The sequence below is a fragment of the Schistocerca americana genome, chromosome 5 (assembly GCF_021461395.2).
Source record: "Schistocerca americana isolate TAMUIC-IGC-003095 chromosome 5, iqSchAmer2.1, whole genome shotgun sequence".
NCBI classification, from domain to species: Eukaryota; Metazoa; Arthropoda; class Insecta; order Orthoptera; family Acrididae; genus Schistocerca; species Schistocerca americana.
This window is the reverse complement of record NC_060123.1, coordinates 637,892,271-637,905,138: the sequence shown is the minus strand read 5'-3', so window position 1 is coordinate 637,905,138 and position 12,868 is coordinate 637,892,271. Positions and strand designations below refer to the sequence as shown.

The window sequence follows — 12,868 nt, the reverse complement described above, 5'->3', positions numbered from 1 at the left end:
AAAAAACGTCCAGTAAACATGGGCGCTAAAATGCATACCGTAGGAGCTAAGAGTGTACATCTTCGGTGCTATAAAACACGTCTCTTGTACTGCAAGCGCTTTGGTTTCCATATTTTTGGAGGCGGTAGTTTTTACTGAAACAAGAAAAAAAGTCCAGTAAATATGGGCTCTAAAATGCACATCTTAAGAGCTGTGGGCACTTGATCACTAGAGGAGACCTGTTTCACAATAGCGAAGGTGAGCAAATGCTCATTGCTTTTAACGTATGCATTTTATTGGCGATATTTACTGGACCTTTCTTTCTTGTTTTGGTCCATACCGATTCCTCTAAAATTAAGAAAAGAAAAAGCTTGCAGCAGAAGATATGCGTTTCACAGAATCGAAGGTGAACAAGTGCCCATAGCTCTGAAGATGTACATTTTAGAGCCCATGTGTAACAGACTTTTTTCTTGTTTTGATCCACACTACCACCTGTGAGAGTTGCCTGCCCTACAATCTGGGGAACAACAGTCCCGGTAAATGTACTCCACTGTCAGAGGTATCGGAACAATTTTCGCTTATACATTCCTGGCCATTAAAATTGCTACACCAAGAAGATGACGTGCAACACACGCGAAATTTAACCGACAGGAAGATGATGCTGTGATGTGCAAATAATTAGCTTTTCAGAGCATTCTCACGAGGCTGGCGCCGGTGGCGACACCTGCAACGTACTGACATGAGGAAAGTTTCCAACCGATTTCTCATACACAAACAGCAGTTGACCGGCGTTGTCTGGTGAAACGTTGTTGTGATGCCTCGTGTAAGGAGGAGAAATGCGTACCATCACGTTCCCGACTTTGATAAAGGTCGGACTGTAGCCTGTCACGATTGCGGTTTATCGTATAGCGACATTGCTGCTCGCGCTGGTCGAGATCCAATGACTGTTAGCAGAATATGGAATCGGTGGGTTCAGGAGGGTAATACGGAACGCCGTGCTGGATCCCAACGGCCTCGTATCACTAGCAGTCGAGATGACAGGCATCTTATCCGCATGGCTGTAACGGATCGTGCAGCCACGTCTCGATACCTGAGTCAACAGATGGGGACGTTTGCAAGACAACAACCATCTGCACGAGCAGTTCGACGACGTTTGCAGCAGCATGGACTATCTGCTCGGAGACCATGGCTGCGGTTACCCTTGACGCTGCATCACAGACAGGAGCGCCTGCGAATGTGTACTCAACGACGAACCTGGGTGCACGAATGGCAAAACATCATTTTTTCGGATGAATCCAGGTTCTGTTTACAGCATCGCGGTGAAAGCACATTGGAAGTGTGTATTCGTCATCGCCATACTGGCGTATCACCCGGCGTGATGGTATGGGGTGCCATTGGTTACACGTCTCTGTCACCTCTTGTTCGCAGTGACGGCACTTTGAATAGTGGACATTACATTTCAGATGTGTTACGACCCGTGGCTCTACCCTTCATTCGATCCCTGCGAAACCCTACATTTCAGCAGAATAATGCAGGACCGCATGTTGCAGGTCCTGTACGGGCCTTTCTGGATACAGGAAATGTCCGACTGCTGCCCCGGCCAGCACATTCTCCAGATCTCTCACCAAATTAAAACGTCTCGTCATTGGTGGCCGAGCAACTGGCTCGTCACAATACGCCAGGCACTACTCTTGATGAACTGAAGCTGCATGGGCAGCTGTACCTGTACACGCCATCCAAGCTCTGTTTGACTCAATGCCCAGGCGTATCACGGCCGTTATTACAGCCAGATGTGGTTGTTCTGGGTACTGATTTTTCAGGATCTATGCACCGCAACTGCGTGAAAATGTAATCAAATGTCAGTTCTAGTATAATATATTTGTCCAATGAATACCCGTTTATCATCTGCATTTCTTCTTGGTGTAGCAATTTAATGGCCAGTAGTGTAGCTTTCGACGCGTTCTTTTTCCGGATCTGGGTGTCTTATCTCGAATTGATTCATATACCCTATTCCGTCTTCCCTGATAGTTTGTGGCATCATTATTACGGAATCACCCTGTATAGCGCATAGTTAACTTGACCTGAACATTTTATAGCCGCCTTCCACCTCCACCCCTGCCCTCTTCTCTTCCATAACGTTAACATCATGACTTTCCCAAGCTGCTATTTTCGCTGTCTTCCAGGGACAGTTCTCTTCCAATTAAGGAATTCTTGTAAACCTACCGAAGTGGTTTAAGGTGCGTTTACACTATATGAAACAGCCTTGCGCAGTAGTTCGCTTAATGTAAACGTGATAACAACCGCGAAACGTGTAGCGTGAGGAAGACTCCAGACGGTCTTTGGACGCGCATAGACGAACTTTGCTTCTTTAGATTTACGTAGTTCAAATGGTTCAAATGGCTCTGAGCACTATGGGACTTAACATCTGAGGTCATCAGTCGCCTAGAACTTAGAACTAATTAAACCTAACTAACCTAAGGACATCACGCACATCCATGCCCGAGGCAGGATTCGAACCTGCGACCGTCGCGGTCGCCCGGTTCCAGACTGTAGCGCCTAGAACCGCTCGGCCACTTTACGTAGTGTAAACGTCGTTACTTGTTACGCGCAACACAGTGGTCCATCTCATCGAAATGCACAAAAACTACTCGCGTTTATAGAATACTAAAGAAAAAGTAACTCGGTGGCACGACGGTAAAGTGCCAGATTAGGGATACAGAGATCTCAGGTTCAGTCCTTGCTCAGACCTAAGGTTTTTATCTGTCACACATCCTTTCTTACACCCCTAGCCATTGTCGGCATTGATTCACTCCAGCAAGGTCCTAGCAAACTCGGCACATCTGGACCTAACATCTGGGCGCGAAGCTCGAGGGAATTGCTCTTTTTATGGATGGAAATGCATTCGTTCGTGTAAAATCTTGACTACAAGAGCTCTGAGGAATGTCTGTTTCTGTAGAAAACGCAACGCGTTGATTCCTGCGGCGAACAACATCAAAACGCTGTATGCAAGGCATCAGGAGTGTCGTCATGCAGTTGAGGTCTGTTGTGTCTGGACTTGTCACGAAAACTGCCAGTCTCCCTAAACTTCTCATAAAACCCTCTGGTGCTCTTCACGTCTGGCTGACATAGACCGTAGGCACTTCTGAACTGTCGCTGAAACTAATAGGAGACCGTGCTTCAGGAAACCACATAACACATCGCGCTTCCTCCTGCATAGACGTCATTGCGACAGCAGCGTTCCTAAACTGCGCTATCGGTAACAAGACAGAGAGAGAGAGAGAAAAGAAATCAAATGCTATCAGAGTACATGTAGATGAGCATCCATAAAAATTCCATGAGTACATTTGTAAAAAAAAAAAAAAAAAATGGCGTAGACATTTGGAGTGCATCCACAAAAAACTTATGAGATGGGCTACCATTTGCAACAAACCGCGTAGCCCTATCTAGAAATACATTTTTGTAATCAGAGGACACTGCGCAGCATCGTCATGAAGGCGGACGTGAGTGCAGCAACTTGGCACTGGAGCAGATGAGACGTGTTCTGAGTAAGGCTGCTGATAAAATATCGGTATGCCGATATTCTTTCCAAAAACTGTATGTATAATCTGCGTAATTTTTCCCACTGTGTATGGATATCGAAAGGACAATATGAAGAGACGATATTTTTTTTAATATTTTTTCGCAATTTTCGTTAAAAATTTGAAATCGTGCTTTTGGAACTGTAGTACAGAATAAGTTTACTTTCACTGTGTGAAAGAGTCTTACTACTTTTTGAGCTTTAATCACGTCCAGTCTTTGTCTTTGACTGTGTGAAGCGAGTATACGTGGCACATAGAAGTAGTCCGATTGCACTGGGAGGAGGCGGTGTGAATGGCATAACAATATTCCCGATGTGAAGAAATAATACAGGCGTTAAAAAAAGAAAAAAAATAGATTAACGCGACTAGTGTGCTTCGTCTTCACATCAGCAATGGGTGGAGGTGTGTAGGGGAAATGCTGATGTAATCGGCGCTACCAACAGAAACTGCAACGTTAACATCACCACGCAATTTTGACACTACGACTGCTTGGTCGCTGGCGTTAGCAGAAATGAAAAAAAATAACAGGGAAGTCGTCATGAAGTGCTCTGGAAAAATCCGACATCCGACGGAACCGAACGACGGACACCTTTTATTGCGCCACTTACATGCAGTTACCATTGTTAGCAAAATGGGTATCGCCAAGCCTGAAGGTGCACCGTTTTCCTTCCAGTTTTTGCTCTAATGGGGAAAGGTAGGCTGCTAGCTTGTTGTGGATAATATACAGCTCTAAAATTGGCAGTATATTTACATCGTGCAACAGATAATTTTATAGGCCAGTGCGTCGATATTTTTTTCTTCGATATGTCGACATATCGATACTTTCTCTAATAAAATATTTTAAAAAATTATCGGTGTATCTGGTTCCCGACGTTTTTAAAAATGTAAACAGTCCTAGTTCCGAGCGGTAAATGCCTCGTTTTTAAAAACGCCAACACTCCTAGTTCTGAGTGGTGAATTTCTTGTCTTTTCCGGCTGCCTGAGTGCCTTTCACTCTACATCCCTTGTACCCAGCAGATAAAGTAGTCCATAATACCCAGAACGCCCTCTTCCAACCACCAAGTCTGGGGAAGGATGTGTCTTTTTCTGGGTGCCATGTCACTTGGTTACTACGGGGAACGAAGTGTACCCAGAAGATAAAGTAGTCCAGGATATACAGGACGCCCTCCTCCAACTACAAAGGCTAGGGAAGGATGTGTCTTTCTGATGGGTGTCAGAGCACATGGGTACTACGGGGAACGAAAGGGCGCATTTAACAGCCAAGGAGGCGTATTGTGATCCTCAGGCACTTCAGTGTGGTCCGCGGCTCGTGGTCTTGCGATAGCGTCCTCGCTTCCTGCGCACGGGGTCTCGGGTTTGATTCCCGGCGGTGTCAGGGATTTTCTCAGTCTCGCGATGACTGGTTGTTGTGTGTCATCATCATAATCTCCTCATTCACTCGGAAGTCGCCGTAGTGGTGTTAAAGAACTTGTGGAGCGGCGGCCGAACCGCTCCGCGAGGGGTCTCCCGGCCACCAATGCCATTCGCTCATTATTATTACCTCAGTGTGACGTTCTGCACGCTATGGCCTCGCTGTTGAGGGACAGAATCATGCGTCGATGGGAAGAAGAGTGGCTGGAAGTGACAGACAATAAGCTGGGCCTCTTTAAGTCCACACCTTCGTGGCGTACCTCCTTCCAGCTACACAAGCAGGACGAGGTCCCCCTCACTCGTCTTCGCATCGGTCACAGCCGTACAACACATTGCTCCTTGCTCCGGCGAGTGGACCCTACCAAATGTGGTGCTTGTCGCGTAGGGATTACATTGCGCCACATTTTATTAGACCATATCGCGACAGTCCATTTGCCGATAGTTTTGCCCTCCGTTATAATTCACTTCAAACGAAAGTGGTACTAAGATCCTGTGAATTGTCCCTAACAATCTGAGACTAAATTTTTAATGCGTTGTCAGGGTAGCTGGCCCATTCATGTTTTTGTAAGTGATCATAACCGATCAGCCAGTCACATATTCCTGTGAATCTATTTTTAGTTCTCCTCTTCTATAACTTATATGAACTTGACAGTTTTAGAACAATTTTAACGCTGTCTTCCGTGATGTGCGCTAATGAGATTGCGCCTGTGATCACAGATGAGATTAGGAGAGAGTGACCACTATTGCATCTCAAAATGCTTTTTGTGTCTTTCCTCGCATTTTCTCATTTTTAAACACATTCGTATTTACTAATTTCGTATGAGCGCTGATGAACATGTCGTTAGGCGCCCATAACCCACAAACGCAGACACACACGTACACACACAGAGAGAGAGAGAGAGAGAGAGAGGGAGGGAACATGTTTGTGTCGCCCAAAGTGACGGCTCAGCCTTTACGTACCTGTTTCTCGCAGCGTTTCGCTCTTGTAAATCAAAGGGTGTGACAGCAATCTCGCGTGACAGCCTCGCGCACCTTTGGAAAAAAAAAAAAAAAAAAAAAAAAAAAAAAAAAAAAAAAAAAAAAAAAAAAAAAAAAAAAAAAAAACCACACACAGAATAATACTGCCGTGGGCGGGGCTTGTATAGTACGCTTTTCTGCCGCTAGGCGCGTATAGCGAAACTCATTGGCAGTTCAGTGCCACCTGTGTTGTCGACCTGCGACCTGGGTTGTTCTGTTCATCTGTAGAGATCGTTTTTGCTGTGGCCAGTTTAAGTGAACAGTGTGCAGCTGTAAAATTTTGTTTTGTACTCGGTGAAAATGCTGCTGAAACTGTTTTAACCTTGAAAACAACTTACCAAGGTGACGCTATGTGGAAAACTCAAGAGTTTGTTCGATTTAAAAATGGTGACATGTCGATTGATGACAAACCTCGTTCTCGACGTCCATCAACTGCCATCAACTGCCAGAATCGAAGAAAATATTGAGCAGATTTGAGAGCCTGTGCTTACAGCCGTCGACAGAGAACTGATAAGCTGTTAGAGATTAGCGGGTTATCTTGGAGCTCGGTTCAGCGAATATTAACTGAAAAACTGGGAAGGAAAAGGGTTTGCTACCAAGTTCGTTCCTCGGGTCCTGACTGACAATAAAAAGGAAAGTCTAGTTCAAACATGTCGCGCTTTGAAACAACAGCTTGAAACTTATGCAGATATTCTGTCAAAGACCAATTCCGGTGATGAGTCATGGTGCTGTGGTTGCGACCTAGAAACAAAGCAGCAGTCAAGCCAGTAGGTGACGTCATCGTCACCGCCTCCAAAAAATGTCGTCAAGTCAAATCAAACATCAATACAATCCTGTTTCCTTTTTTGATGCCAAGGGCGCAGTTCATTCAGAGTTTGCTCAGCCAGGTCAGACCATCAATCAGACCTTTTATTTGGAAGTTTTAAGAGGATTGCGTCAAAAAAGACCCGATTTGTGCAGACAGGAGGTTCTTCCACCACGACAACGCAGTTGCACACACAGCCATTTCTGTTAAATAGTCTTTGGCTAAAAATGGCTTGGCTCGCTGCCCCATGCACCTTGCTCGCCTGACCTGGCTCCGTGCGACTTTTTCTTATTTCCACGCATGAAAAAGGGGCGTGAGAGGACATTGATTTGACAACACCGAAGAAGTCAAGAAAAAAGCGAGGGAAGAGCTGTCAACCAATTGTAAAGATGACTACAAAAACGTTTTTAACAGTGGAAGCACCGGTGGGGCAAATGTATTCGTTGTAACGGAGAGTATTTTGAAGTGATAAGGTTGTTTTGTAAACAGTTTGAAAATACAATGAATAGCTAAAGAAACTGGTAGACCTGCCTAAAATCGTGTAGGTGCTCCGCAAGCACGGGGAAGGGCCGCAACACGACGTGGCATGGACTCAACTTATGTCTGAAGTAATGCTGGAGGCAACTGACACCATGAATCCTACAGGACTGTCCATAAATCCGTGAGAATACACGGCATGAGATTTTTCACTCTGCAGCGGAGTGTGCGATGATATGAAACTTCCTAGCAAATTAAAACTGTGTGCCGACCGAGACTCGAACTGTTTGCCTGTAGATACGTGTGAAATATGCTTTGGCCAGAATGAGATTTTCACTCTGCAGTGGAGTGTGCGTTGACATGAAACTTCCTGGCAGATTTTAACTGTGTGCCGGGCCGAGAGTCGAACTCGGTACCTTTTCACTCTGCAGTGGAGTGTGCGTTGACATGAAACTTCCTGGCAGATTTTAACTGTGTGCCGGACCGAGAGTCGAACTCGGTACCTTTGCCTTTCGCGGGCAGGTGCTCCACCATCTGAGCTACCCAAGCACGACTCACGCCCCGTCCTCACAGCTTTACTTCTGCCAGTACCTCGTCTCCTACTCTCCAAACTTTTGCAGAAGCTCTTCTGCGAACCTTGCAGAACTAGCACTCCTGAAAGAAAGGATATTGCAGAGACATGGCTTAGCCACAGCCTGGGGGATGTTTCCAGAATCAGATTTTCACTCTGCAGCGGAGTGTGCGCTGATATGAAACTTCCTGGCAGATTAAAACTGTGTGCTGAGCGAGACTCGAACTCGGGACCTTTCCCTTTCGCGGGCAAATTCAAAAAATGCCTCTGAGCACTATGGGACTTAACATCTTAGGTCATCAGTCCCCTAGAACTTAGAACTACGTAAACCTAACTAACCTAAGGACATCACACACATCCATGCCCGAGGCAGGATTCGAACCTGCGACCGTAGCAGTCCCGCGGTTCCGGACTGCAGCGCCTAGAACCGCACGGCCACCGCAGCGGGCTTTCGCGGGCAAGTGCTCTACCATCTGAGCTACCCAAGCACGACTCACGCCCCGTCCTCACAGCTTTACTTCTGCCAGTACCTCGTCTCCTACTCTCCAAACTTTTAGAGAAGCTCTCCTGCGAACCTTGCAGAACTAGCACTCCTGAAAGAAAGGATATTGCGGAGACATGGCTTAGCCACAGCCTGGGGGATGTTTCCAGAATCAGATTTTCACTCTGCAGCGGAGTGTGCGGTCAAATGTGTGTGAAATCTTATGGGACTTAACTGGTAAGGTCATCAGTCCCTAAGCTTACACACTACTTAACCTAAATTATCCTAAGGACAAACACACACACCCATGCCCGAGCGAGGACTCGAACCTCCGCCGGGACCAGTCGGAGTGTGCGCTGATATGAAACTTCCTGGCAAATTAAGACTGTGTGCACACAGTTTTACTCTACCAGGAAGTTTCACTTATTGTCTTATACAGGCGTTGCCGACCGCAGTGCCGTATTCTGCCTGTTTACGCAGCTCTGTATTCGAATACGCATGCTTGAACCAGATTCTTCGGCGCTTCACTGTATACAGCTGTTAGAAAATAATCCCGGTATGTTCACCCAGCGAGGCAGTAAGGTGAGAAGTGGTGAGCCAGCAGAGGTTTTGAGTGCGTGCGCCTGTTGCGTGTTGCAGGTGCGAGGCGGAAGGACAAGCCGCAGCGCCACAGCGTCGCCGTGGAGCCGAGCCGTCTGGTGCAGCAGAACGGCACGTGAGTACCGCCTAGCAGCTAGCAGCTAGCAGCCGGCTCCGGCTCTGCCAGCCGCTATCATACCGCCGCAGCCAGCCGCCCCGCATGCAAACGGCCTCATCGCGTTCCGCGTGCCTGCCTGCCTGCCTGCCCACACACAACACACACCCAGCGCCGCCACTCTGCTCTACTTTCGACGCCAACTGCGCGCGCCTGTCCGCTTTCATTGCCGGGCCGCCTCTGATGTTAGACATCCTCCCATTACCTTTTTGTTACATCCCCGTCGTAGAACCAACAAATTTTCACGATTTAAGTCTCCAGGCTTTCGTGGGCGTGGTGACAAATGCAGTCAAACAAGCCGAATGTCAGAATTACAAAGTGTCTTATGAAGCAAATGAACTTCCTACAGTTCCAATGTCGCAGTAGGACAATTTTCAAAAAATTGGTTCAAATGGCTCTGAGCACTATGGGACTTAACAGCCGAGGTCATCAGTCCCCTAGAACTTAGAACTACTTAAACTTGACTTGCCTAAGAACATCACACACATCCATGCCCGAGACAGGATTCGAACCTGCGACCGTAGCGGTCGCGCGGTTCCAGACTGTAGCACCTAGAACCGCTCCGCCTCTCCGGACGCCGACAATTTTCAGTACGATTCAGTGGATCAGGAAAGTGCTCAGACACCCGCAGAAATTGCCGATTCCGACTGCATGTAAACCGCGTTTGTATGAAGCTCACCGGACAAAGAATTAGTCAGCCCTAGAGAAGTCATTACAAAGGATCATTTAATGCCGTGTAATTCCGCTCCTGGACTCGATAACCACATGGTTTCGGTTAGGAAGTAACTCCGCAAGGTTGTGCAGGTCAAACCACTCGCTGAGGATTTTATTGCTCAGTTTATAATATTTCTGCTCCGGTTCAAAATGAATAATTGAAAAGTGTACTAATGGCACTGATCAGGACAGCAATATTATAAGGAAAGACGAGACGTTCTGGTAAAGAAAATTAAATAAATAAAAGTTATACTTCAAAATCGGCGTAACTTGGTTTTGGTGATCAGCCATTGGGAGGGTGATGTTAGACCGCCTGTCAGTAAAACTTGTTTGAATAACCACTGATGGTGTGCGTAAAAATGCGTTAACTATTGTGCCGAAGGAGAACGTGCTCCTTGTATGATGAATTCTTCGAATTCGGAACTCGATTACAGCACGCTGTTTGTCGCCCACCGTCGTAGTTACGGTACACACCGAAATGTTACGCTACAATTCGGACCCCTGCGAATATGTAGACATGAATAATAAAGATGTTCAATATTAATAATGTTGCTTTTATTTAAAAAGTTTTAAGAGCTTTAATATAAAAAAATTCGGAGGCATTACTTTTCAGCACGTCCTCGTAAAAGGAAAAAAAATAGATATGCGTACACAGAGATAATTTCAAGCTGTTTATGTAGGTGCCGAAAATGTTATGCTACACCAGAAGGAACTTTTATCACGCGAAAATTTATGTTCTGATGATCAAACGGCCTCCTTTCTCAATCAATCGACTAGGAATAGATAGAGTGCTCAGAATCAATGTTCGATTTACTGCAAGGGCAGACAATTCAAAAGAATTTACAGACGTCAAAATGTTGTGGGTTGTTAGGCCGCGTCTTGTTCCTCTTCTGTTGTCCCCAGTTGGCCGGACACTGTCGGAAACGGTGTTGCGTTCGCTTACAAAGTAATATTTTCCCGCAGTTATTCAGCAAGGGGAGTTATTCGTTAAAATTTTTCCAGCTACTATTGCTGGTCCATGGCCATCGTGATCTAGAGGTCAGAGTAGTAGACTCCGATTCTGGAGGTTCTGGGTTCAATGCCGGGTACGGGCAAGGAATTTTCCTCGTTACAGCCCCTCTAGGACGGCCCGAGATCCACTCAGCCTGCTATGAACTGCCAGTAATCTTCCCTAGGGGTAAAATAGCAGCAGCGACGATTTTGTGACAGTTTAGCGGAGTGACACTTGGACAGAGATGGAATATGTTGTGAATGAAGTAACTGAATGCTACCCTTAATTAAGATCAAACTTCAGTGACAGCACAAGATTGTTACAGTTCATTATGGTATCCGTTGCACACTAAGCTTGTTAATAAACACTTCTTGTGGAAAAAATAACATTACTCAAGACTGCGTTACAAATGGCAGTTAACTATGGTGCAAAATGATGTACAGCCCGTGAGATCCTGAACGTATTACAATCAGATCTAAATAGCTTTTCTGTCTCTTGACAGTCTGTATATCGTCACTATAGCTCCTCGGAGTAGTGAAGGAACTTAAATCACTTAATGAAAGGAATCAGTTCCAGTCCAGATTGTGTACCAGTTAGGTTCCTTCCAGAGTATGCTGATGCAATAGCTCCATACTTAACAACCACATAGAACCTCTCGCTCGACGAAAGATCCGTAACCAAAGATTGGAAAGTTGCACAGGTCACACCAATATTCAAGAAAGGTACTTGGAGTAATCCACTAAATTACAGGCCCATATCATTAACGTCTATATGCAGCAGGATTTTGGAACATATGTTGTTTTCTAATATTATGAATTACCTCGAAGAAAACGGTCTATTGACACACAGTCATGCGTATTTAGAAAACATCGTTGTTCTGAAACACAACTAGCTCTTTATACACACGAAGTGTTGAGTGCTACTAACAAGGAATTCCAAATTGATCCAGGATTTCTAGATTTCCAAATGGCATTTGACACTGTTCTACACAAGCAGCTTGTAGTGAAATTGCGTGCTTATAGAATATCGTCTCAGTTATGTGACTGGATTGGTGATTTCCTGTCAGAGAGGCCGCAGTTCGTAGTAACTGACGTAAAGTCATCGAGTAAAACAGAAGTATTTTCTGGCGTTCCTCAAGGTATCGTTATCGGCCCTCTGCTCTTCCTTACCTATATAAACGATTTAGGAGACACTCTGGGCAGCCGTCTTAGGTTGTTTTCGGAGGATGCTGTCGTTTATCGTCTAGTAGAGTCCTCAGAAGATCGAAACAAACTGCAAAACGATTTAGAAAAGGTATCTGTTTGATGCAAAAATTAACAATTGACCCTAAATAATGAAAAGTGTGAGGTCGTCCACACGAGTACTAAAAGCAGTCCGTTAAACTTTGGTTACACGTTAAGTCAATAAAATGTAAAAACCGTAAATTCAGCTTACGAACAACTTAAACCGGAAAGAACTCGTAGAAGTGTTGTGGGCAAGGCGAACCAAAGACTGCGTTTTATTGGCAGAACACTTAGAAAATGTACCGAATCTAGTAATTAGACAGCATACACTACGCTTGTCCGTCTTCTTTTGGAGAGCTGCTGCGCAGTGTAGGATCGTTACCAGACAGGATTAAAAGACCCATCGAGAAAGTTCAAAGAAGGGCGGTTCGTTTTGTATTATCGAGAAATAGGGGAGAGAGTGTGACGCACACGATACAGTAATTGGGATGGACATCATTAAGAAAAAAGCGTCTTGTTGCGGAGGGATCTTCTCACGAAAGCCGGCCGCGGTGGCAGAGCGGTTCTAGGCACTTCAGTCCGGAACCGCGCGACAGCTACGGTCGCAGGTTCGAATCCTGCGTCGGGCATGGATGTTTGTGTTGTCCTTAGGTTAGTTAGGTTTAAGTAGTTCTGTGTTCTAGGGGACTGATGACCTCAGATGTTAAGTCCCATAGTGCTCAGAGACATTTGAACAATTTCTCACGAAATTTCAGTCACCAACTTTCCCCTCCGAATGCAAAAATATTTTGTTGACGCCGATAGACACAGAGAGAAACGACCACCATAACAAAATAAGGGAAGTCAGAGCTCGCGCGGAAAGATATAG

The 12,868-nt window shown here is 45.6% G+C and overlaps 1 protein-coding gene across 1 annotated transcript in view; it reads left to right on the top strand.

Annotated features, from left to right (window-relative positions):
* Positions 1-12,868, top strand: part of LOC124616600 (breast cancer anti-estrogen resistance protein 3 homolog) — a 1,084,307-nt gene that overhangs the window by 529,959 nt on the left and 541,480 nt on the right. Inside the window, exon 4 of the mRNA XM_047144920.1 lies at positions 8,958-9,033. Coding sequence (XP_047000876.1) covers positions 8,958-9,033 — 76 coding nt within the window. The remainder of the gene's footprint in view (positions 1-8,957; positions 9,034-12,868) is intronic.